Source organism: Rhinopithecus roxellana, chromosome 20 (assembly GCF_007565055.1).
Source record: "Rhinopithecus roxellana isolate Shanxi Qingling chromosome 20, ASM756505v1, whole genome shotgun sequence".
Taxonomy (NCBI): Eukaryota; Metazoa; Chordata; class Mammalia; order Primates; family Cercopithecidae; genus Rhinopithecus; species Rhinopithecus roxellana.
In genome coordinates this window covers 47381928-47409256 of record NC_044568.1, presented here as the reverse complement: position 1 = coordinate 47409256, position 27329 = coordinate 47381928, and the positions used below count along the sequence as shown (strand labels likewise).

At 45.6% G+C, this 27329-nt stretch overlaps 2 protein-coding genes across 2 annotated transcripts in view; one reads left to right on the top strand and one right to left on the bottom strand.

Moving 5' to 3' along the window:
• LOC115895308 (putative uncharacterized protein CRYM-AS1) overlaps nt 1-27329 on the bottom strand; it is a 147118-nt gene that overhangs the window by 48974 nt on the left and 70815 nt on the right. The gene's annotated exons all lie outside the window — the stretch shown is intronic.
• On the top strand, nt 5608-25634 carry CRYM (crystallin mu). Its single transcript, XM_010388591.2, has 8 exons — nt 5608-5883; nt 6398-6551; nt 8373-8435; nt 14353-14454; nt 16484-16667; nt 22103-22224; nt 22909-22993; nt 25314-25634. Exons 1-8 carry the CDS (start codon nt 5714-5716, stop codon nt 25376-25378), a joined length of 945 nt encoding a protein of 314 aa, XP_010386893.1. The 5' UTR covers nt 5608-5713; the 3' UTR covers nt 25379-25634.

Here is a 27329-nt window from a genome sequence, read left to right as displayed (position 1 = left end):
GGGCCGGCCGGGGCTCCCAGGAACTCACTGCTCAAGCCTCGCCGCCGCCTCCGCCGCTGCGGGGCGCGCATCCACCCGGTTGGGGCTCCTCCTCCCAACACCCTCGCCAGCGGCCCGCCGCGCAGCCGCCCGCGGGCAGGTCTGTGGCCTGATCCTGCGCGGACCTGCCAGAGGCACACGAGGAGGCGGGGAACTGAGGGCGCGCGGGGCAGAGCTGAGCTGGGTGTGAGCGTGGAAAGCCGGGGGCGCGCGGAGGAGCCGGGAGCGCCACCTCAGTCCCCCGCCCACCGCACCACCCCGCGCATGCTCCCAAGAGCCCCAGACAACCCTTCTCTGGCTTCCCAAATATTTAATCCCTTGCTTCTCCTGGCCCACCGCTCAGTCCCCCAACTCTAGGACGACAGAGCTTAGGGATAAGAAGAATGAGACACCGGCCTTGGCTGCAGCATTCAAGGTGAAGCCAACTCAATAGTCAAAATAAAGACTTTCATACAGTATTTTTAAATTTTTAAATAAAATGTAAATATAAAATTTCAGAAGGAGCTATGTTGGCATCTACAGCGAAAGGAAAAATCAGTAATCCTGAGCCGTCTTTGTTTAAAATTTTTATACTCTGTTCACTGCGGATTTTTTGGCATTGATTTTTATTTTAAATATTGCATTTAGATAAAGTTTTAGTTTAATATTTATCATGACTGCTGAGTGAATCCTATAAATTTTGTGCCATAGGTGAGTACCTCAGTTATTGTACTTGCCTCACTATGGTACAGCTCTACCCTGTTGTCGTCTTCACTGTGGTAGTGGCAGAAGTCTCGGGGGATGCAAGTAACCCCCTCCTTCGCAGGGTCTGTTAGGGGTTAGCAGGAAATTTCCAGAGGCTCAGGCACAGGAGCTTACAAGCCCCCCAAGGCTTGTCCTGGGACAAGGTCTCAGGGAAGGGCAGGGAAGAGATTTACACCAGCTTTCTCAATACTGACCCCTGCATTACTAGAAAGTTTATTAATCTTTCTGTTAAGTCATGATTATAATAGCAATTTCATTATTTTAACAGTAATAAAAGAAGACACCTCAATAATACCTAATATTTAATATGCTACTTATTAATAATACTTATTATTGGAGGCTTGGGGCAGTTAGTTCTCTGTGCCTCTGGTCTCAACAGAACTGATGCAACCAAGACTGGTTTTCTCAGTGCTACTTTACTGAGGACCTGGGTGATGTGAACCAAAGCTTTATAAGGAAGAAGCTTTGAGATGATTTGCAGAGTTGTCCTGTTTCTACAGGATTCACTGGAGTGAATTCCTATTATTGAGGTTTCTTATTTTGGCATTGTTAAAATAATGAAATTACTATTATAATCATGACTTAACAGAAAGAAGATTAATAAACTTTCTAGTAATGCAGGAGTTAGAAATAAGATTTCTATTTAATCAGGGCTAAATTCCTGAATTTACTATGGAAACAAATACATATCTGGCTTTCTTATTTCATATCTCTTTTAGTTGATGAGTATTTGGTTTTGCTTTTTTTCTCCTTGTTAACTTAAAAAACACACACACACACAATTTATAAATTTAGACGGGAAGAGACTTCCTTATACGAGGTTACAGCCTGCAAGGTGGGATCGTATGCTGGGAAGCATGCTGTATTATTCCGTTTTCATGCTGTCTGTAAAGACATACCTGAGTCTGGGCAATTTACAGAAGAAAGAGTTTATTGGATTTACGGTTCCACATGGCTGGGGAGGCCTCGCAATCATGGTGGAAGGCAAGGAGGAACAAGTCACATCTTACATGGATGGCAACAGCAAAGAGAGAGCTTGTGCAGGGCAACTCCCATTTTTAAAACCATCAGATCTCATGAGACCCATTCACTATCATCAGAACAGCACGGGAAAGACCCACTTCCATGATTCAACCATCTCCCACTGGGTCCCTCCCACAAGACGTGGGAATTATGGGAGCTACAAGAAGAGATTTGGGTGTGGACATAGAGTCAAACCATATCACATGCCTTGGCCAAGATCAGAGACAGGCACTTTGAAGGAGGAGGGATGGGGTAGGAGCTTTATGCTGAACAGGTTGGCTAAATATACATATTCAACAGGTGAGAGAAGAAGCTATGAATATTCATGAAAGTGGTCCTGATGCATGCGTATTTAACAAACATGCATGTTACATACAACTTATGTTCATTCTGGGGTGGATGCAACATTTAAATGTATTACAATTCAGCCTGATACGTCAAAAGGTCTTTTCAGGACATGAAGGCATGAAGTGTGCAACCTCTGTAAGTCAGCCAGAACTATCCTATGGTTGGTAGTCTTATCAGGAGAAAGGTACTGAAATCAGTCTCTTGTCCAATCAAGCTGTAGTTATGGCTGGTGGAACAAGGAATCAGTTAGTCAATGTCTGTGATCTGGATGAGTTGTAATTGTCTTAATATTGCCTATCTTCAGCCGGGCACGGTGGCTCACGCCTGTAATCCCAGCACTTTGGTAGGCCAAGGTGGGCGGATCATCTCAGGTCAGGAGTTCGAGACCAGCTTGGCCAATGTGGCAAAACCTCGTCTCTACTGAAAGTACAAATATTAGCCAGGGGTGGTGGTATGCGCCTGTAATCCCAGCTACCTGGGAGGCTGAGGCAGGAGAATCACTTGAACCCGGGAGGTGGAGGTTCCAGTGAGCCGAGATCATGCCACTGCACTCCAGTCTGGGTGACAGAGAGGGACTCTGTCTCAAAAAAAAAAAAAAAAAAAAAAAAAAAAAAAAAATATATATATATATATATATATATATATATATATATATAGGTATACGTGAGTGTCTATATATATATATAGAGAGAGAGAGAGAGAATGAGAGAACCACTGTCACCCAGATTGGAGTGCAGTGGCACGATCTCGGCTCACTGCAACCTCCACCTCCCTGGTTCAAGCAATTCTCCTGCCTCAGCCTCCCAAGTAGCTGGGATTACAGGCACTTGCTACCACGCCTGGCTAATTTTTGTATTTTTTGTAGAGATGGGGTTTCATCATGTTGGTCAGGCTGGTCTCAAACTCCTGGCCTCAAGTGATCTGCCCACCTCGGCCTCCCAAAGTGCTGGGATTACAGGTGTGAGCCACTGCACCCAGCCATGTTCCCTATCTTCTTTGAGCAGGGCTGGGGAAAAGAAAAACAAAAATATTGCTTATCTTCAAGCCAGTGCTTGTTTAGCTGCTGGAGAAAACAAACTTTGTGGCAGTTAGAACATAGTCTTTTTCTTTCAAGTGTAAGGGTGCATGACTTAACCTTTGCCTGGCATGGCCTTAGATCCTGTTTATAGTATGTTATCGTATTACCACAAGGAGTCTGTTCTGTCAGTCTTGTGATCTCTGTATTAACATTAAGGCTGCTCAATTGTGTCTAAACTCCAAAAGGGAGAGGATGTAATGAATGAAGCATGTCTGACTTGCCATCCCATCATGGCTGGAAACTAAGTCTTTAAGATTTTGCTGGGGTCCCCTTGGCCCAGAGGGGTTCATTCAGTAGGTGGGGGTCATAGGATTTTGTTTTTAGTTTACATTCAGAAAAACGAAGGGCCAAACAAAGTCTTACCGTGTCACACAGGCTGGAGTGCAGTGGCGCAATCTCGGCTCACTGCAGCCTCCGTCTCCCGGGTTCCAGCGATTCTCCTGCCTCAGCCTCCTGGGTAGCTGGGATTACAGGCACCCGCCACCACACCCGGCTAATTTTTGTATTTTTAGTAGAGACAGGATTTCACCATGTTGGCCAGACTGGTCTCGAACTCCTGACCTCAGGTAATCCGCCCACCTGGGCCTCCCAAAGTGCTAGGATTACAGGTGTGAGCTATCATGCCAGGGCTATATCTCTGTGCTTTCTAAACCCAATAAGTGTTACGTAATAATGATGCTAATAACACATAATGGGCCAGAAACATTTCTATAAGCCCAGCGGCTCTGGGCATAAATTTCTAGGGATGGTGAACTGAAGAAACAAAATTGTGCATTGAAATCAGCTTTTCCCAACCACCAGTGTCTTTCTCTCTCTCTCTCTCTCTCTCTAATGTAAGTGTTCACTTATTATGTGGCTACTCTGCGCCAAGCACTGTTGCTAAACACATTATGTACAATTTCTCATTTCATTGGTACTGATTTTGACACTTACTCATCCACTGTATTTTATCATGATGTGACCATTTCCTACAAAATGTTCTGTGTATCTTCCAACCAAAATACCACAAAGCACAACTTAAGCAGTCCTGCCTCTTGACCTGTCTCCCAGGCTCTGCTCTCACTCATCTGTTCCATCCTACGCATTGGCAGAAGATCCATCTTTCTAAATGCTTATTCTCTTGAAGCATGTAATTTCTTTCCTAGGAATCACCATTCTTAGCTGCCTGACTCCAAGCATTGTTCTCAGTTTTATCTCCTGATCCTCCTAGACCTCAGCAACTTATTCCAGCCTAACACGTCTGGCAACTCACTGTTCCCAGAGCTTTTCAACTTGTCTTCCACCCCAGGGCTTTATTTGGCCCGTAATGGCCTCTTCCTCTCTTTCTGCCAAAGTAGCTTAATGATTAGGCATATAATTCTGAAGTCCAACCAAGGGGCAAAGCCAACTCCTCTGCTGACTTGGTGGATGATCTTGAACTAAATTTCTTCCCTTCTCAGAGCCTCCAATGGACAGTAAAACTAATAACAACACCCCCCTACCTTAGAGGTTGTTGTATAATTAAATGAGATGATACATGAAGTGCATGGTGCAGTATCTGGTACATAGTAAAGATCAATAACCTGATGTTACCATTGTTGTTGTCACTATTATTATTTCAGACCTTGGTTTCGCCCCCACTCTTTCATGAAGCCCTTATCTAACCACTCCAGGTCAAAATAATCTCTCTTTTCTTTGAATTAACTTACTTTTCCTATTACTGATTTGATGGCTTGGATTTATTGCCTTAAGCTTTACATCATTTGTTTCGAATTTTATTTCCCCATCTCAGGTAAAAACTCCTTGAAGAAAAGATCCTGCAATTTGGCTTTTCGTGAGATGGAAACGATTACACCCTGCCCTGCAAACTTCCCCCTTTAAAGGTGAAGGTTTGTTATGTTAGTTAGCCTGTGAGAAAATTGTGCATTCTTAGCAATCAAAGACCAGACATCTGGGGGTACAAGTGGGTGGAAGACTAGGATAAGAGACTCCAGATGGGGACAGAATTAAAAGGAAAAAAAAAAAAATTAAATAAGCCTCCGTCTCCTTTTATCTCCTAGCAGTAGGCAGTAATTTAAGGAATAAAGGAGCCCCATGACCGTTTTCCCTGTCCATTCTTTCCCAGGCACGGTGACCTAGACAGCAGCAAAAAGCGAGTTAACGGGGAGGGGTTAGGTAGGATGCAAAAGTCAAGGAATGTGGCTACAGCTGATTATAGGAACTGAGAAAGTGGATCGAACAATATTGACTCCCAGCACGCCACCTCGATGCCCATCTTGGGGAATCTGTCGCTGGAAGGGACCCATCTCGCCCACCCTTAGGGGTCGAGGTGGGTGAAGCGGGAGGAGAGAGCTGGCGGGGCGGGGTAGGGTTGCTCCGCCCCCGGAGGCTGGGCTGTGACCAGCAGGCGGCTCCGCAGCGCAGCGGGCGCGCTCATATAGGGCACAGCCGAGGGTACGTGGATCGCGGTGCGGAGACTGAGGTTAGAAGGCAAGTGGCGAGATGAACCGCGTACCAGCGTTCTTGAGCGCGGCCGAGGTGGAGGAACACCTCCGCAGCTCCAGCCTCCTCATCCCGCCTCTAGAGACTGCCCTGGCCAACTTCTCCAGCGGTCCCGAAGGAGGGGTCATGCAGCCCGTGCGCACCGTGGTGCCGGTGACCAAGCACAGGGGGTGAGTGAGGAGGATCGGGGCCAGGGGCAGGAGAAACTAGAAAGGGGGAAGAGGAGGAGCAGGAAGAGAAGCGGTGGAAGAAGGGAAGAGACGGCTTGCCTAATTGTTGCTAACAGATGCCACTTTTAATAGGCGCTACCCGGTGGACAGCTTTACGGGTGTTACCTTGTGGGCGCTTTACGGGTGTTACCTTGTTTATTTCAGCGCACTCTCCACCTGGGGAGATATTGATGCCACCGTTTTATTGGTGGAAAACTGAGACTCAGAGAGGTTAAGTGACTTACCTAGGCTTACACAGCTACTAAGTGGCAGAGCTGGAATGGTTTTCTGATCCAGAATCAGACTTCTGAACATATTATGCATAGTGTCCAAGGGAAGGGCAGAGGGATGCGGGGGCTGGGAGAGGGCCAGTGGGGCGGTGACGAAGGAAAGAGAAAGGAAGGTATATGGGTACTTTCTAAGAGACCCCAGCATTGATGGAAACGGGCTGAAGCTGCTCCCTCTCTCCTTGTAGCTACCTGGGGGTCATGCCCGCCTACAGTGCTGCAGAGGATGCCCTGACCACCAAGTTGGTCACCTTCTACGAGGACCGCGGCATCACCGCGGTCGTCCCCTCCCACCAGGCTACCGTGCTACTCTTTGAGCCCAGCAATGGCACCCTGCTGGCGGTGAGCAACTTCCTGTCCCGGGGTGGAATGGGGCCCCTGGGCCCAGATTTAAGTTCAAAAGTGAGTTCTCCACAAGCAGGGGGAGTCTTGATTGTGACTACATGTGCCCCTCTGCAAGTGACTGGATATCAGCAACAGTGAAGGTTATCTGTGTTCATGTATCTATTTCTAGGACTGCCTGAAGATGCATAACACAGCACCAGCGCCCACTGCTGCCTCAAGCATGTGACAGTGTGGAAATAATAATCTTGTCATTCTTGCATATGTCCTTGTCCTATACTCAGTTACCCAAATACACAGCTTGAATGAACCCATTAGCCAAGGGAAGATTTACTTACTGAATCCTTGTCGACATGGAAAAGAAGGGGTGTTCTGTAATCCTTGGAAGCCTTTTCAGAGGGGTATACGGTGTGACCTGTTTTAATATCTAATCATAGTATCAAAAGGTAGCAGTAGCTCTCGTTTATGGAGTACTTTTTAAAGTGTCAGGCACTGTTCTAAACATTTCACATTTATTAATCCTCTTAATACTTAAAACCATTCTATGAGATGGGTAATATGATTGCTTCCACTTTATAGATGAGGAAATTGAGTCAGAACAACCATGTTCAACTTACTGAGGTCTATGTAACCAACAATTAGCATGGCTGGACTTCAGAGCTGCTCAATCTAAGTCAACGGTCCAGACTCTCCTAAGACCACTGCCATTTTAACTGCCATATATTGGGCACTTATGTGCCAAGAAGGAGACACTGATCATATTCAATTCTGAGAAATTCCTCTATGGGTGTTTTTATTAACTCTCCTTCCCCTCAACTTCTGTTGAGGTCCTCAAGGCTCAGGGTAGTATAGTCACTTTGCTTGAGGTCACATAGCTGGTTAGTGAAAGACTCAAGAGTCAATCCTAGGTCTGATAGTTAACTCTTGTGGTCTGTGCACTCCAAGCTGGGTCTTACAACATCCTTCCTTTTCCCCTGAATTTCTGGATCACCAAAGAATCTGGCTGTTCAACACTCCTTTGAGAATATCTAGCTCTTCCCAACTCATCCAATGGAGACGGCATTCATACACCTGCCAACAGCGGTTCCCCAGGGGGGTAGAACCCGAGGATTTGAAACTAGATGACAGCTGAATCTGTTCAGTAACTTGGTGATTCACTTCCTCATCTGTAAAATGAGGTTGATGATGCTTTTTTTTTGATGGTCAGCTGAGATGAATAACTTATAAACAGAGAAGGGTGCAGAGGGTGGCTGTTACTAGCAAGGCATAATTTTCAACCTTCGCTGTGTATCAGAATCACCTGTCTCGGTCTGACTCCTAGAAGAGATACAGACTGGGTTAATCTAAGGGTGGTATCTGAGCCTCTTCACGAAGCTTTCCACATGTGCAGCAGGAACAGAGAGCCACTAAGAGTTTCATGACCTTTGTCCAAATGTCGAATGACAACCTTCTCTCTTGTGTTCCTTCTTAATTTGGTGTTTTGAGAATCCTAGGGCAAGAAAAGAAAACGGGCAGTTCTTGAGGGCTCAGCATATGCTAGATGTTTCCAGATAAGCCAGTACATTTAATCCTCACAATAACCCTCTGAATGGCTGGCATTATCTTTGTTTTTACAGGTGAGGAAACCAGTGCTTAAAGATTAAAGTGTTTGTTCAAAGTTGCATATCTCTTAAGTGGAGGAATTGGATCCAGGTCTGACACCAAACCCGTGCTGTTTGTAGGATGCTATAAAACTTCCTAGGCTAATATTTTAGAACTGTTTCTTCTAATTTAAGTAGTGGACGGGGTGCCCCTTGCTCACTGTCTCTCCTTTCCTCCAAGGTCATGGATGGAAATGTCATAACTGCAAAGAGAACAGCTGCAGTTTCTGCCATTGCCACCAAGGTAAGATGAATGGCTGGCTGTACTATGAAGGTGAGCTGTTGGGTGGGGTCTGGTATCTCAATCTTGAGAGACTAAAGGAGAAGTGGGGAACTTATTTTGGTTTCCTGTTGGACATAGCTGGGACTCCAGATGTTAGATATATCAGGTAAGCACAGTAATTCATGAAATTATTAGCTACCATTTAATGTGCATGACCAGATTGAAAGTACCTTACGTGCATAATTCTCAATCTTCCCATCAGTCTTGAAGAATAGAAATGAGAAATTCTCTCCACCTTCCAGGTCAAGGAATATGGCTCAGAGAGGTTCTGTGAATTGCCCAGGATCACACAGCTAATAAGTGCTAGAGTAAGAATTTAATACCTGACCTCTCTGGCTTCCAGGACTGGCTTCTTGTCCCTGTACCACATTGCCCCTGTTAAGACAGTATGATTGTCCCATAGACCAAAGCTAGTACTACACAAGAGGCAGAGTGAACTGAACAGAGCCAAGCCAGATCCGTGTGTTCATTCGACAAGTATTGAGTGAGCTCCTATCCTGTGTCAGGTGCTGTTCTAAATGTTAGGGAAATGGCAATGAGCAAAACAGAGGGGCACACATAGGGGAGGTAGACAATACCAATAAAAAGGGAAACACAGGCCGGCTTCAGTGGCTCATGCCTGTAATCCCAACACTTTGGGAGGCTGAGGCAGGAGTATCACTTGAGGTCAGGAGTTGGAGACCAGCCTGGTCAACATGGTGAAACCTCATCTCTCATGAAAACACAAAAATTATCTGGTCTTGGTGGCGGGTGCCTGTAATCCCAGCTACCCGGGAGGCTGAGGCAGGAGAATCGTTTGAATTCAGGAGGCAGAGGTTGCAGTGAGCCGAGATCGAGTCACTGCACTCTAGCCTGGGCAACAGAGTGAGTCTCTGTCTTAAAAAACAAAACAAAACAAACAAACAACAACAAAAAAAACCTTTTGAGTTTAATAATGTGTTAAATAGTAATAAATAATATGTAATTAAATAATTAGCACATATTAATAAATGATGAATAGTGTGCTTAGAATTTGCTAAAAAATAAAACCAACAACAACCCAAAAAGTCACATAACATGTTAGAAAGATGAAGATAAAGCAGAATTGAGAGTATGGGAGAAGGTGTCACATTTTACATTATCCAAGAAAGACCTCGCTGAGAAGGTGACATTTGAGTCAAAGATGAAAGCAGGTGAGTTAGTGAACCATGCGGAAATGCGGAGGGGCGCTCCGGGCAGAGGGAATGGTAAGCAATGTCAAGTCATCCTATAAGAAAAACAGCATTTTTAGAAGTTAGAGTTAAGAGGATCAGGCTTAGAAAACAGGGTGTTTGTGGGAACGATTGGAATCTGGAGTCTTTCACATTAAATGTGGAAGTACAAGGTCTTGGGACACTGGTTTTCCTAAGTTATTATAAAGGGAACATGGTAACCCAGGGAAAGGTGTAGCAGCAAAGACCAGGTGTTTTCTATGTACCTCCTGGAGGGTACCTCCTGGAGGGGTGGGGGGAAGAATGGGAGGATTAATCTGGTAATTGTATACGAAGGGAGTAGACCAACAGCACCCACCTCAATGAACTGGTTTTTAGTTATATCCAGACCTGACTCAAGTAATCAAGGACCCCTTGCTATGTTTGCTGGTAATTTGGGAACGGAATGAATCTCCTATTACTGCCTGTCATTTATTTTTTATTATTTATTTATTTATTTATTTATTTATTTATTTATTTATTTATTTTTTGAGACGGAGTCTCGCTCTGTCACCCAGGCTGGAGTGCAGTGGCGCGATCTCGGCTCACTGCAAGCTCCGCCTCCCGGGTTTACGCCATTCTCCTGCCTCAGCCTCCCGAGTAGCTGGGACTACAGGCGCCCGCCATCTCGCCCGGCTAGTTTTTTGTATTTTTTAGTAGAGACGGGGTTTCACCGTGTAGACCAGGATGGTCTCGATCTCCTGACCTCGTGATCCACCCGTCTCGGCCCCCCAAAGTGCTGGGATTACAGGCTTGAGCCACCGCGCCCGGCTATTTATAAAGAGCTTTAGTCTTTTTCAGAATCATTTCCAGCCCCTTGTCTGGACCATGAGTTTCTGTGAGGAAGGCAGGGAAAGTATTAATGGCTTCATTTTATGCAGCGAAGAATAGAAACTTGGGTTTACTGAAGTCATACAACCAGACGCCTGTGGGTTCTTTTGAGGCCACATGGTCTTGTCCCAGATGAGAAGTCTCCAACATAAGCAAGCTATGCAGCAGCATTAGCTAGGGAAGTTTTTAAAAACTCCAATTCCCATGCCTACTGAATCAAAACACAGAGAGTAAGGATCAACCAGGTCTGGAAACCACACTTTTGGTAGACCCAGCCTGCAATAACACTGCTTTGTTGCATTAATAAAAATCTGTGCTCCCAGAAGAATCAAGAAGCCTCGGGTTGACACTTCAAAGTTTAGACACTTCAAAGTTTAGGCTGAAACTTCACAGCTTTATTTCCAGGGGCTCAGATGAACACTTTCAATAAGGAACAAAGGGTCTATTTTACTTGTTGCCTTGAATCTTGTCCACCATTTCTCTTTTATTTAGGGTTTTTGTGGGGTAGAATAAGTATAGGGAGCTCTAGGGTCTGATGAACATAATACATTTTTTGTGCTTGGGTCTCACATAAGCTTCATTGAAGACTGATATGTTTTCTCAAGGTGACAGTATGTATCAGGGTTTAGCACTGACATGCATTTATTCAACAAATATTTGAGTGTCCACCAAGTGCAAGGTTCTATGCTCAGCATGGAGTAAGCAAAACCAGATACAATACCTGCCATCATGTAGTACAGGGTCCAGTGGGGGAGACAAGATATAGTCCAAAGATCACACCAACAGGCTGGGTGCAGTGGCTCACGCCTGTAATCCCAGCATTTTGGGAGACTGAGACAGGCAGATCACCTGAGGTCAGGAGTTCAAAACCAGCCTGGCCAACATGGCAAAACCCCATCTTTACTAAATAGACAAAAACAAAAAAAAAATTAGCTGGGCAAGGTGGCGGGTGCCTGTAATCCCAGCTACTGGGGAGGCTGAAGCAAGGGAGTTGCTTGAATCCTGGAGGCAGAGGTTACAGTGAGCCGAGATCACACCACTGCACTCTAGCCTGGACGACAGAGTGAGACTCAGTCTCAAAACAAACAAACAAACAAAAAATCACGCCAATAAATATGAAACTATAATGCTGACAAGTGTTATGAGCGTGTAAAGCAGTATATCTTGATCTAGTCTGTGGCTGTGCCTCTGTAAGGGATATTTGAGCTGAGATTGAAGGATAATAGGAGTTACTTGTGAGGGGCAGAGGGGACAAAGCAGCCTAGCATCCTATGGCGAGGAATTAATTCATGCAAAGGCCCTGTGGTTGGAGGAAGTACATGAGCTTGGGAAGCTGCAAGGAAGCCAGTATGGCTGGAAGACAGGAAGTACAGGGGAACATGGCATGATGGTATGAGAGAGGACTATAGAGATGGGAGGGCCAGACCATGCAAGGCCTTGGAAAATGCAAATGAAACAGACTTTCAGACTCTTTAAGTGAGAAACCTAGCAGATTCATACACATGTACTTAACCTACATGCTTATGAGAAAAGATTGAAGTGCCACTAATGCTATTTAATAAATCTTATAAATGTATCATTAAAAATCGGCTGGGTGCAGTGGCTTACACCTGTAATCCCAACACTTTGGGAGGCCGAGGCAGGTGGATCACTTGAGGTCAGGAGTTCGAGACCAGCCTGGCCAACATGGCGAAACCCCATCTCTACTAAAAAAAAAAAAAAAAATTAGCCAGGCATGGTAGTGCATGCCTGTAATCCCAGCTACTCAGGAGGCTGAGGCACGAGAATCACTTGAACCCAGGAAGCAGAGGTTGCAGTAAGCTGAGATCACACCACTGCAATCCAGCCTGGGCAACAAAGCCAGATTGTCTCCAAAAAAAAAAAATTTTTTTAAATCTCAATTATCACACTATTACCAGGGCAACAAATTATCAAGTAAGACAAGCAATCACAATTACACATTTAGTTTAGGAAATTGAAGGTTATTTTTATGGGATACTGTAACAATTTCTGAAGCTCAGCTGTACTTGCAAGAATAGATTCATATTAACTGAGAACAGAAGAAAATGGTAACAATTAAGGAAAAACAATCATCTAATTATCCTTATCAGACAGAAACATAAGATTTCTAGTCTTGTGGATATTATCATTTTGAAACCTTCTCAAATCAGAGACGTCGAACTATATTTTATGGCACAGAATGGTATCTCTCCTTCGGTAGCTGCAGGAGATAAAATTAATCCCTAATATTTCAGAGATGATATTTTGCTAGTAATTTGTAGTTAAGAAGATTTTTCACTTTTTAAATATTATACTCCAGAATTCCAGTGAGTAGCATTGTATGAAAGAACAGACCCCAGGGAACTCAAAGTTCACTAAATGAAATAGAGAAAAGACAGAAGAGGGTTTTATTTAATATATTTGGTGTCGAGGGCCAAGTGATGTCTTTTCTCTATGCCAGTGCTTCTCCACTGAGCATGAGTTTGTCACCTGCTCCAGAGACATTTAGGAGAGTGCAGACATTTTTAGTTCCCACAACTTGAAGGGGTGGAAAATGCTACTGACATCTAATGGATAGAAACCAGAGATACTGTTGCATATCCTATAATACCCAGGATGGCGCCCCTCCTCAACAAAGAATTGTCCAGCCCACATGTTAGTAGTAGCAAGGTTGAGAAGCCTAGTGCTACCTCTTGTACCAATTCTGTGCAAATAAGACTACCTCTGTCCTCATGGGGCTTAAGCCTGTAGAAGAAAATCTACAAACAAATAAGGCTATAGCCTTGTGCATTCTATCAAGGAGGTCAGAAAGGCCTCATTGGAGAGGTGGCACTGGACATGAGCTGATCACAGAACCCTGCTCTCAAACACAGACACCCTCAGGAGGTGCCACAAATGCTAATTCTACATTCGTCTTCAGAGGAAGACAGAGGCTACGAAAGGATCAACAGAGTGGGCTTGGCGAATATAGGTAGAATCCTGGGAAGGAAGGGCTCACAGCATCCAGGCAGCTCTTAGAAGCAGCTCAGAGCTCTGAGAAGTGGGTATGGCTGAGCACGCACCTGAGACACAATGGCATAGAAGAAAGGACATGGGCTTTGGGGTATGGAAGATGTGACTTTAGAGCCTCCCTGTGCCCTTTAATAGTTCTAAAACCCGGCCGGGCATAGTGGCTCACGCCTGTAATCCCAGCACTTTGGGAGGCCGAGATGGGCAGATCACCTGAGGTCAGGAGTTGGAGACCAGCCTGGCCAACATGGTGAAACCCCATCTCTATCAAAAATACAAAAATTAGCTGGTTGTGATGGTGCACACCTGTAATCCCAGCTCCTGGGGGGCTGAGGCAGGAGAATCACTGGAACCCACAAGGCAGAGATTGCAATGAGCTGAGATCTTGCCACTGCATTTCAGCCTAGGTGACAGAGCGAGACTCCGTCTCAAAATAAACAAACAAATAATAAATAAATAAATAAATAAATTTTAAAAATAGTTGTAAGACCCAGAGCAAGTTCATTTTTCTGGACCGCAGTCTCTTCATCTGTAAGAAGACAATAATAGGAGTCCCCCACTTGTAGGGCCAATGTCTAGACTAAATGAGATCATGGGGGTAAAGCATTGGCATACATTAGCTGTTCAGTGAAGCCTTCTTCCTTCTCTTCCCACTCGACACAGGGGAATTCTCTTGATTGCCTGCAAGATTGCCCTCTTGGGGGCGGTAGAAGAGAAGGCAGAAGTCACCTGATACTCAAACCGTCTTAGTTTTGTACCTATCTGCTAGGGTCTCCCTTGACCTTTGCCACTTCATTTCTCTCACATAGTTTCTGAAACCCCCCAGCAGTGAAGTACTGTGCATCCTTGGAGCTGGGGTCCAGGCCTACAGCCACTATGAGATCTTCACAGAGCAGTTCTCCTTTAAGGAGGTAAGTCCCGGGGCGGGGGTGGGAGAGAAGAAGGGGGCGGTCCTTGAGCTGTCTATACTCCTTCACTGCACCACAGGTTATTCTGAAATAATTAAGTTGTGAGCCCCACCTAGACCATTGTTGTATCTTCATGACTTCCCAGAAGGGGATGGATGATAAGAGTCCGGGGAAGATCTGGTTACCTGTTTCCAGTCCTCAGTTCATAGGGCATTTGTCTGAGGATACAGCAAGCCTACTCGGTTAAAAGATTCTTTTATATCTCTTGTATACATTCAGTTGTCCTTTTAGCCCCTGTCTATTATGTTTTTCTTAGGAGAATCCAGAGTTTTTAAGTATTCAAGGTTATGGATCAAGAAACTGGGTGGGATGAGACCTGGAGACCAGTAAGCCACAGCCTCTCTCTTTTGCAGTCTCCATACTGGTCCACCTTCCCTTCTCTGTGGCTCATGCTTCCTCTGGGAATGTTTGATGCTCTTTTATTTTATGTGTGTGTATGAAAGGGATGGAGCAGATTCAAAGTATGATTTAATGATGAAAATAAAACCACTGCCTTGGGAAATATAGACTTAAAATTAGATGAGTGCAAAAGTAATTGCAGTTGTTGTTGTTGTTGTTGTTGTTTTCTTCTTTTGAGATGGAGTCTTGCTCCATCGCCCAGGCTAGAGTGCAGTGGCGTAATCTCGGCTCACTGCAACCTCCACCTCCCGGGTTAAAGTGATTCTTGGGCCTCAGCCTCCCCAGTAGCTTGGATTATAGGTGCCCACCACCACGCCTGGCTAATTTTTGTATTTTTTAGTAGAGATGGGGTTTCACCATGTTGGCCAGGCTGGTCTCGAACTCCTGAGGTGATCCACTTGCCTTGTCCTCCCAGAGTTCTGGGATTACAGGCATGAGCCACTGCGCCCGGTTGCCATTACTTTTAATACAAGGAAGAAAACAAAAGAAAAATGCCCTTTTATCTGTTTTCAAAGGCAGTTAATGTTCTCTGATCTTTCCTCTTCAGCTTTTTATAACATAGTTTTAGTCATGTTAGATACGCACCATTTTATATCCTCTCTTACTGAATGTTTTAACATCACTTTTCAGGTTATCTAATTTTTGCATAAAATTTGCATAGTCTTCTATTAAGAAGGGTGAAGAGGTTAACTATGCACTTCTGGCTGGGCAAAATGTTCTGTTTTTCACCTTGCTTGGTGAACATGCTTAGACATAAAGTTTGTTTCTGTATGTATTATATTGCCTTATAAGAAATTCTGTAGGCCTTATTTTCAGTTGACGGGTGAGAAGCCCTTGACCCAAACATCGAAACCTGTCAAGCAAGTCGGCAAGTCCCCAGCTCCTGGCAGGGCCACTGTCCCACCCCCTAACCCCAGCAGCTTTCAGGATTCCAGCTGTAGCTACCATTCTTGGCCTTTTCATTGGCTGTGCCATTTACCTTCAGACTCTTCTGATCTTGAATTTCCTAAGTATCCTTCACCAATCAAGTCATTCCATGAAAAACATTGTCATAAATAATCCTTTGTATGAATCTCCCACCCATTACAACTCCTTTACGGGGTCTCGGACATAAAGTGTGAGTTCCACACAGACTTTACCAGTTATCACTTCCATTTTACAGACATGGAAACTAAGGCTGAATGACATGAAGCAATTTCAGGAAGTAGCAGAGATTGGTTCCAAGTCTACCTGGCTCCAGAACTTGCTCTGCTAATTATTATGCTATTAATATATAATAGCTATTTAGCTATTGAGGCTGTGCATCTTGGCCTAGAAGTGAAATACTTCTACCCTTTTTAAAACGGGAAAGTGGTAGAGAATGCTGATTTTCAAAGACCTGGCCAGATGTCTAAGTTAATGCTGTACCCCTGATCAAATGTCCATTCTCCATGGGGAATGATTTACGAGTGATTTAGATAACCATCAGCCTCTATCCCAGAGTAGTTCAACTTTCCCTTCGCATCCCTGGGCTCAGTGTAACATAAGCAGCCAAAAAATGGCACTAGTGTCCTTCTTGTTACTCCCAATGAAGGTGAGGATATGGAACCGCACCAAAGAAAATGCAGAGAAGTTTGCAGACACAGTGCAAGGAGAGGTACAGGTCTGTTCTTCGGTCCAGGAGGCTGTGGCAGGTGCAGATGTGATCATCACAGTCACCCTGGCAACAGAGCCCATTTTGTTTGGCCAATGGGTGAAGCCAGGGGCTCACATCAATGGTAAGTAGAGTGGCTCCATAAGGCATGATGGGTGGTGGCCAGGCTACTCTCTAGACTGGACCAGTTGGCTCCATCTGTAGAGTTAGTTTATTCATGCAGAATGCCCAAGCTATTTAAGGGCCTTGAAAATGTGTGAGATTGAAAAAAACAATATTTGGCCAGGTGCAGTGGCTCATGCCTGTAATCCCAGCACTTTGGGAGACTGAGGCAGGTGGATTGCTTGATGCCAGGAGTTTGAGACCAGCTTGGTCAACATGGCAAAACCCCGTCTCTACTAAAAATACAAACGTTAGCGAGGCCTGGTGGCTTGCACCTGTAGTCCCAGCTACTCATGAGGCTGAGGCACAAGAATGGCTTGAACTCAGGAGGCAGACGTTGCAGTGAGCCAAGATTGTGCCACTGTACTTTAGCCTGGGCAACAGAGTGAGACTCTGTCTTAAAAAACAAACAAACAATATTTGCTCCAAAAACTGTAAAAGGGAAATTACAAATCTGAAACTAATGAATATTTAATGTTCTATAAAATGTAAATTGTTTTTCTTTTTTTGAGACAGGGTCTCACTCTGTCACTTAGGCTGAAGTGCAGTGGCGAGATCTCAGCTCACTGCAACTTCTGCCTCCTGGGTTCCAGCGATTCTCCCACCTCAGCCTCCCGAGTAACTGGGACTACAGGCATGTGCTACCATGCCCAGCTAATTTTTTGTAAGTTTTGGTAGAGACGAGGTTTCACCATGTTGGCCAGGCTGGTCTCGAACTCCTGACCTCAAGCAATCTACCCACTTCAGCCTCCCAAAGTGCTGGGATTGATTACAAGTATGAGCCACTACGCCTGGCCATAATATGTAAAATTATGGTAAATGGTAATTCACAGCTCAATTCTGAACTGTGATGGAGTTTAAATCACAGAGGCCAAATGAGTCATTTGTTCTTAACACTAAGAATTATAAAACTTTAAATTTCTTTTGTTCTGTAATTTTTTATGTGACACGCATATGCTTTTTAATATGTGTGATAGGACAAGGGGCAGGAGAGGCTACTCCAGACATGAGGGTGCCTGGGGCCTCTGTAGACCTTCAGATGGCTCTGGGTGTTATAGCAAGAGCTGGTCTATATCTAATACTATTGCAGGTGCTGTCCCAAATTCTTTGTATAATTCTTTGTATATTAAATGACATTATTCAGTTTATATTAAATGACATTATTCTATGTATAATGTCATTTAATACTTATAACTAACTTACAAGGCAGGAACTACTATCATAAACCCCATTTTACAGGGGGATAAACCAAGGCATGGAGAAATTATATAACTTTTCCAAAGTCACACATTTTTGGTTTTTTTTTTTTTTGAGATGGAGTCTCACTCTGTCATCCAGGCTGGAGTGCAGTGGCATGATCTCGGCTCACTGCAACCTCTGCCACCCAAGTAAAGTGACTCTCCTGTCCCAGCCTCCCGAGTAGTTGAGATTACAGACACGCGCCACCATGCCCAGCTACATTTTTTGTATTTTTAGTAGAGATGGGGTTTCACCATGTTGTCTAGACTGGTCTCGAACTCCTGACCTCAGATGGTCTGCCCGCCTCAGCCTCCCAAAGTGCTGGGATTACAGGTATGAACCACTGCGTCCAGCCCAAAATCAGAGGTTCTTGATGACAGAACTGGGATTTGAACTGAGGCACTCTATCCTCAGAGTCCAAGCTTTAAATAATACTCATAATTGCCTTCCAACAGGAAGACTGAATTCTGGTGAGCACAGCAGGCAAATTCTAGAGGATTTAAAGATGGTCTCGGTGCCCTGTGTTTTAGTGACAAGCACATGGTGTGAACTCAGAAGCTAAGAGCTTTGCACACGTGGGCAGATGAGCAGGCGAGAGCCAAGTAAAATGATGACGTATTCAATCATACATTCTGACTGAATCTCTACCGTGTGCCAGGCACTCTTCTAGATGCTGGGGATGCCACAATAACCAGACAGTCAAGGTCGTTGGTTTCCTGGTGGTTAATTTCAGTGAGGAGAGATAGACAACAAACGAACACCTAGAGGAATTAGATAGTTCTGGCTAAAGACGAGACTGGAAAGAACAAGGCCCTGAGTGATAGAGGCTGGTGGTGGAAGTGGAAGGTAGAAGCAGAGAGAGGTGTTTTCAATAGGGTTATCTGAGAAGCTCTCTAAGATGTGGGTTTTGAGCTGTGACCTGAATGAAGAGGAAGAGCTAGCCATGCCAATAGCTGATCAGATCAGCTGAAGCTGTCCCCAAGAGAGAACAGCAGATGCAAAGGCCTTGAGTGTGGAAGCGAACATGGCATGTTTGAGGAAGGGATCAAAGTAATTTGAAAGTCTCAGATTTCCACCAGCATGGGACTTGTGGTCAGATTGGGTCCAGGGAATGGGTAAGAGGTGAGTCGGGGCTGAGTTTATGGACAATAAGACCATTTCTGGAAGGACTTGGGAAATCAAAGGGAAACCTATTCATGGTGAAATGGGTTTCCAAGGCTGCACCTTCAGGAAGACGGACTTGATTCTTTTTTCCCCCAGCTTAAAACAACACATTATTATCATCTCACAGTTCCCGTGGTTCAGGAGACTGGGCGTAGGTAGCTGGATCCTCTGTGCAAAGTCTCACGAAAAAAGAAATTGGGCGACACCCGGGCTACAATCTCATCTCATGCTCAGGGGATCCTCTTCCAGGCTCCCACAGTGTGGCAGGATTCAGTTCCTTACATTGGAGGATGGGGGAGCCCCTTTCCTTGGGGCCATTCTCAGCTCCCAGAGAAGACCCAAATTCCCTGTCATATGGACTCTCCATCCTCACATCTATCCACAGAGAATCTCCCTTATGTTGGATCCCTCTCTCACTTGGAATCACCCTCCAGGAAGGGCTGACTTGATTTTGAGTCAAGCCATCACTTCTGTTTTCCTGGCCCAGGGACAAGATTGGTTTATGTGTTCACAGAGGCAACACATACATTTAAGAAAAATGTGTCACAAGCGCAGACAACAGGGAAACACCAACAGATTCTACTTAGTTTACAGCTCGGCGGAGTGACAGGCCCAGTTCCAACCTCCCCCATGCCTCCCTCCTCCTGCCCCTACACCCTGTCAGCCTGTCTTCGACCCTCACTCATTTAGCCTCATCATAGCCAAGCCAGAGGCTTGTCTGAGTCAGGCCTCTCTCTCTTCACTGCCTGGCCTACCTCCATCCGCCTGAGTGACCTCACACAACCCTTTGAGAACTTGCCCCGCTCATAAGCGGTGGTTATGCGGCAGAAAGAGTCCAGTGAGAAGGAGTGGCCTGAGAAAGGGGGATTTTGTTCCCACCAGCTTATGATTTATTTACAAGCTTCCTTAGCTAGTGCTTTTGTTCTATAGAACTCTCTGCACAAACAACCTTCAAGATGGACATTTTTACACAACTGTCTTTGGAAATTAGAATGAAGGAGAACAGAACGGGAGGGAACAAATGGAGAAAACTGGGCGGCAGCGGAAGAAGGCATATAAATGCTGTCTTATATTTGTATAAGGCTTTATAGCAGTTTTCAAAGACTAGCCGGCCAGGGGCTGGATCCAGTCAGCAGATGTGTTTGGTTTGGACCATAGAGTGATCTAAAACTCAAGGAGTGACATATGCAAATAGATTTCCTGTTTCTCTTTTACGAAAACAACTGGGGTGTATCTGGTAACAGTGGATCTACATTCACACATGGTAATGATTAGCTGGAGCTGAACAATGACTGTCCCCTTCGGAAGGGCCCGCTGGCTTCTCCACCCCTCAGTCTCCACCACATCTAATCCAGTCCCTCTGACCAGCTTTGCTCATTTTCATTACCTCCCTGGCCTTGCAGTCATTTGGTGGCAGCCTCTGCATTCTCCTGTGTCCCAGTGCCAGGGGGCAAGACACCTTGGATTCATCATTCTGGTCCTGGACTCCACAGAGGATGAGGATAATTCAGGGCCAGGATGAAGTCAGAAGTCAGTTTTCTTTCTGCTAAGACTTCTCCATGACCCTGATACTGGGCTTTTTTTTTTTTTTTTTTTTTTTTTTTGGTCATGAGTTAAGAGAGAACTGGGGGTGAGGAGAAGGAAAGGGGCACGGTGGCACGTGCCTGTGGTCCCAACAGTTTGGGAGGCTGAGGGCGGGAGGATCACTTGTGCTCAGGAGTTTGAGGCTGTGGTGAGTTTTTGTTTGTTTGTTTTTTGAGATGGAGTCTCGCTCTGTCGCCTGGTTTGGAGTGCAGTGGCGCAATCTTGGCTTGCTGCAACCTCCGACTCCCAGGTTCAAGAGATTCTCCTGCCTCAGCCTCCCAGGTAGCTGGGATTACAGGCGTGTGCTACCATGCCCCTCTAATTTTTGTATTTTAGTAGAGACAGGGTTTCACCATGTTGGCCAGGCTGGTCTTGAACTCCTGACCTCAAGTGATCCACCCACCTCAGCCTTCCAAAGTGTTAGGATTACAGGTGTGAGCCACTGCGCCCAGCCCGTGGTGAGTTCTGATTGCACCACTACACTCCAGCCTGGACAACAGAGTGAGACCCTCTCTCCAAAAAGAAAAAAATAGATATTAAAAGAACTGGTTAAGGGTGAGGAATGGGAATGATGGAGATCAAGAGGAGAGTGGGGTATGAATAAACTCCATGTGATGTCTCTGTTTCAGGATTTTTGTGAGGAAGTTGTTGCTCCCGTTAAGCAGAAGAGGTGTGAAAGCACAGGGGCTCTCTCAGACCTAGATTCACCCATTAGATCCTTCACCTTGGCAAACACCTTTGCTTCTTTGAGCCTCCATTTGTGCATCTGTTAAGTGAGAACCAGACTTTGAAATGTACTTGTGAGAACTATAAATAGTATGTGCAAAACATCCCACAGATAGTAGACACCCTGTAAATGAATGCTGTGTCGCCTCAAAATCTTTTGGCAATGACGTGGGATATGGACTAGAAAGGCAAAATGGTAGGTAGTATTTTTTTTTTTTCTTTGAGATGCAGCCTCACTCTGTTGCCCAGGCTGGAGTGCAGTGGCATGATCTTGGCTCACTGCAACCTCTGCCTCCCAGGTTCAAGCGATTCTCGTGCCTCAGCCTCCAGAGTAGCTAAGACTACAGGCGTGAGCCACCACACCTGGATAATTTTTTGTATTTTTAGTAGAGACAGGGTTTTACCATGTTGGCCAGGCTAGTCTCAAACTCCTGGACTCAAATGATCCGCCTGCCTCAGTCTCCCAAAGTGCTGGGATTACAGGTGTGAGCCATCACACCCGGCCTATTTCTTAATAAGGTATTTGGTCTTACTGCTTGGGAGAGGTATGGCCTGGGGGATGAGGGGGTATTTTGAATCTGAGTGTGCTCACAGGTCCTTTGTTCACCTCTCTCCTATGCTTTGGCTTTCTTTGTAGCCTTTGGCACTAATCCTGGGCTTAGGGTCTGTTTTGCTGTCTCTTAGCTGTCGGAGCCAGCCGACCTGACTGGAGAGAACTGGATGATGAGCTCATGAAGGAAGCTGTGCTGTACGTGGATTCCCAGGAGGCTGCCCTGAAGGAGTCTGGAGATGTCCTGTTGTCAGGGGTGAGGCTCTTCTGACCCGGGTCAGGGCTGCCACCTGGCTGGCCTCACCTGAATCCCAGGGTTTCATTAACTTCCCTTCCAGTTAGGTCTGCTCGAGACCTCAGTCACCCCATCTACTTTTAGGGGAGGGAGCTCCTAAACATTTTGCAACCCTCTTTAATTCCATTGCAGAAAAATGTGGGCATTATAGGTGGTGACATGTGTGTTCCTGGAAGAAGCTCAATGGATTTTAATTTTTTGCTAGGCTGTCCTATAAAGCAGTGGGATTGGAAGCTTCTTGCAACCTGGAAACCTTCCCAATGTGGCCAACACGATAAGACTGTGTTGCCCACCTTCTGGCCTCATTTTACTGTTATAATCAGCATCAAAACAAGAAGGGAGCTGCTGGCATGCATGTTCAGATAAGAGCATGTCTATTTCCTCACTGACACAATGATCTTGGCAGGACAACTCCCTGGACACCAACTTGAATCTCTGTGTTTATGGTATCCCAAAAGCAAATGCCACCCCAAAAGGATTTAGGGGGCCAGCCTCTTCCCTAATATCATTCAGTATACAAAGAATAATTTTTTTTGAATCAAATTTCTCTCTTATCCAGTTCAGGGACTCCCTGGGCTGGCTTCAAAAGTCAACCCTGAACAGACTTTAGCTTCATGCCTGGGTCAGCGTATGTTTGTTTCCTAGGCTGAGATCTTTGCTGAGCTGGGAGAAGTGATTAAGGGAGTGAAGCCAGCCCACTGTGAGAAGACCACGGTGTTCAAGTCTTTGGGTAAGATCCACTGCTCCCTGGGCACAAATCCAACTAGAGCACAAGGCAGGTTCACCCGCTGGTGGGAAGAGCAATGACCACCAGACTCTGCAGCTGAATCATTGTGCTCCATCATTCAGGTCAATTATTTACATGGCTTAGCCTAGTGATGAAGCCCATGAACTCTGGAACTGAGCAGTCCTGGGTCAGAGTCCCTTCCCTGCCACTCAAAGGCATGTGTCCTTAGGCAAGTGATCTGACCTCTCTAGGTCACAGTTTCTTCACCACCTGTTACGAGTGAGGATTAGGTGGGATGTGCATATAAAATGAATCAGTTAGGTGCAGATCTTAATGAAACTCAGAAGGTACCCTTCAGAGATGGAGCGGGCAGGGAACTAAGATGTTAAAAGACAGGATCCTTAAGGGAAATGGCAGAGACCCAACCTGAAAGAGAGTCAGATGGAAAGTATAGCCTGAGCCCTGTTCATTCCCTCCTTCCCTACTCTCTCACTTGCTGCTTCGAGGAGGGCTTCCACCGGGAGCCTCCTACCACCTGAGTTGTATGAGGTACCTTATAGAAGCCCAACAAAGGGTGGGGTCCCGGTGGCCAGTCTGTCCCTTGCCCCAGGTCCTCTTCCACACTATGAGATTGAAGGAAACAGAAGTACATGGGAATAGGCTGAGCTCGGTGGCTTACGCCTATAATCCCAGAGCTTTGGGAGGCCGAGGAGGGCAGATCATTTGAGCTAAGGAGTTTGAGACCAGTCTGGCCAGCATGATGAAACTCTGTCTCTACTAAAAATACAAAAATTAGCCAGGCGTGGTGGTGTACATCTGCAATCCCAGCTACTTGGGAGGTTGAAGCAGGAGAATCACTTGAACCTGGGAGGCAGAGCTTGCAGTGAGCCAAGATCGCGCCATTGCACTCCAGTCTGGGCGACAGAGCGAGACTCTGTCTCAAAAAAAAAAAAAAAAAAAAAAAAAAAAAAAAGAGTGTCCTCTGTCACCTCTCATGACCTTCCATACTTCATAATCAAGCAGCAAAAGAGTTAATGCCTGGCAGAGCATCAAGAGTGTTCTGACCACCCAGAGCCTATGCCATTGGTTAAGTATGCATACCTTGCAGGTTGGTAAATGTCTTTAAAATCTCTCATATACTGGAAGACAAAGGCAATAAAACTTTATCTGGAGCCTGGTTCAAAGACATCACATGGATCCAGTTTTGTCTGAAAGCTTCAGAGGTCATGGCAGATCAGAGGTCAGCCAGCCCCCACTTAAGGAGCCAAAATGCTGCAGAAACTTGTTCTGTTTTTTCTGGCAATTTTTGCTTTCTTACTTTTGGGGATTAGTTTATTGGCACATCATTTCACCTAATGGATGCATATCAAGCACCTAATTATGTATCTGCGCTGGGTGCAGAGGTTAAGGTGTCTACCAAAACTACAAGACAGAGGGGAGCTGCCAAAGGATGCAGCGTTCGAACTGGACCAAGGGTCAGCAGACTGCAGCCTGTGGGCCAGACCCGCCCGCCTTCCTGCTTTTGTGTGGCCTATGAGCTTGAAATGGTTTTTAGATTTTCAAATGATCGGGGGGAGAAAATATTTCATGATGTATGAAAATGATACAGAATTCAAGCTTCAGTTCCATACGTAATTTCACTGATACAGAGTCAGGCTCTTTTGTCTACCTGTTGGCTGTACTTTCTACTCTAAAGGCAGAGTTGAATAATTGTAGTAGAGACCCTGTGGCCCACAAAGCCTAAAAGATTTACTGTCTGATCCTTTTAGAAAGTTTGCTCAGGCTGGGCCTGGTGGCTCATGCCTGTAAGCTCAGCACTTTGGGAGGCCGAGGCGGGTGGATCACCTGACAGGAGTTCAAAACTAGCCTGGCCAACGTGGTGAAAGCCCAACTCTACTAAATATACAAATATATATATATATTTAGCCAGACCTGGTGGCATGCGCCTGTAATCCCAGCTACTCAGAAGGCTAAGGCAGGAGAATCGCTTGAACCTGGGAGGTGGAGGTTGCAGTGAGCCAAGATCACCCCACTGCACTCTAGCCTGGGCGACAGCAAGACTCTGTCTCAAAAAAAAAGTTTGCTCAGCCCTGAGCTAGATTTAGAAGGACACACAATTTTTTGGTGGGTGTTTCTTAGTGTCATATTCTCTGCCCCTTTGTGGACCATCTAAGCCTGAACTCACCTCTGAGTATCAGTCCTCATTATTCCAATGGGCATTGGCAACATGGACACATATCAGGAAACTGCCAGCCATGGGGCCTGGGGTGTTTCAGGAAAAGTTGTTCTGACCAAAGGTGAACCAAATTTCTGTCTATTCCAGGAATGGCAGTGGAAGACACAGTTGCAGCCAAACTGATCTATGATTCCTGGTCATCTGGTAAATAAAACAAAGGAACTTGGTGTTGAGATGGATGCTCGAGGAATGTTGCTGCTGGTTCTCATAATTTCTAGAGTAAATGAGGGAGTCCAGTCCCCAGTGAACTCTCCTTTTGTGCTTACTGCGTTTTACCTTAAGTGCTGAGATCCTCATTTATGTTTGTCATTGGAAAGCAAAACTAGCCATTTCTTCTGCTATACCAAGTTATAATAGCATTCATTTCCCTTTATATTTCCCTGAAATAAAGCACTTTCCAATTCTGCAGTGTTTGCTTCGGTAACTTCTATTCCTATCACAAAGAAACTGAGAGGGATCAGATGCTTCTATTCACTCCCTGGGGCAGCTCCACTGGCTATAATGAAATTTCTTTTATATTTATTATTGTTTTGAGACAGTCTCTCTCTGTCGCCCAGGCTGGAGTACAGTGGCGTGATGTTGGCTCACTGCAACCTCTGCCTCCCGGGTTCAAGCAATTCTCCTGCCTCAGCCTCAGCCTCCCGAGTAGCTGGGACTACAGGCGTGCAACACCACACCCAGCTAATTTTTGTATTTTTAGTAGAAATGGGGTTTCACCATGTTGGCCAGGCTGGTTTCGATCTCTTGACCTCGTGATCTGCCTGCCTTGGCCTCCCAAAGTGCTGGGATTACAGGTGTAAGCCACTGTGCCCAGCCTCTTTTCTTTTTTCTTTTTACAGATACAACTCACATACTCTAAGATCTACTATTTTAAAGTATACAATTCAGTGTTTTTGTTTTCTTTAGATGGAGTTTCACTCTTGTTGCCCAGGCTGGAGTGCAATGGCACGATCTCAGCTCACTGCCACCTCCGCTTCCCGGGTTGAAGCGATTCTCCTGCCTCAGCCTCCCAAGTAGCTGAGATTACAGGTGCACGCCACCATGCCCGGCTAATACATGCCCATGCTTTTGTATTTTTAGTAAAGATGGGGTTTCACCATGTTGTCCAGGCTGGTCTCGAACTCCTGACCTCAGGTGATCCGCCCACCTCGGCCTCCCAAAGTGTTGGGATTACAGGCGTGAGCCACCGCGCCCGGCCTTTTTTTTTTTTTTTTTTTTGAGACAGGATCTTACTCTGTCGCCTGGCTGGAGTGCAGTGATGTGATCACGGCTCAGTAAAGCCTTGACCTTCTGGGCTCAAGCGACCCTTCCATATAGCTGAAATGACAGGCGCATACCACTATGCTCGGCTTTTTTTTTTTTTTTTTTTTTTTTTGAGAAGGAGTCTCATTCTGTCGTCTGGGCTGGTTGCAATGGCACGATCTCAGCTCACTGCAACCTCCGCCTCCTGTGTTCTGGCGATTCTCCTGCCTCAGCCTCCTGAGTAGCTGGGATTACGGGTGTCCACCACTATGCCTGGCTAATATTTTGTATTTTTAGTAGAGATGGGGTTTCACCATGTTAGTCAGGCTGGTCTCGAATTCCTGACCTCGTACTTTGCCTACCTCAGCCTCCCAAAGTGCTGGGATTACAGGCATGTGCCACCGCACCTGGCCTCAGGCAACTTTTTTATTTTTTTGAGAGATGAGATCTCACTATGTGGCCTAGGCTGGTCTCAAACTCCTGGGCTCAAGCAATCCTCCTGCCTTGGCCTCCCAAAGTGCTGGGATTACAGGCATGAGCCCCCCACCTAGCCTAGTCATTTCTTATAAGTGAAATTCTACAATATGTAGTCTTTTGTGTCTGACTTCTTAACATTTTAAGGAAAAATGGAATTTCTGTATAGATCAGGGCTCCTTTGGTCATAAGTGGTAGAGACTACAACTCAAACTACCTTAAGCTGAATGAATGGAGAATGGGATTTATTGGCTCTTGTAATTAGGAACACACAGGTAACTGGTTTCAGCTACAGCTGTATTCAGGGGCTCCAACTGTCACCAGGGCCTGGTCTTCTTCCCCATTGGCTCCATTATCAATTCTCCCTGGTAGTGGCAGGACATTGGT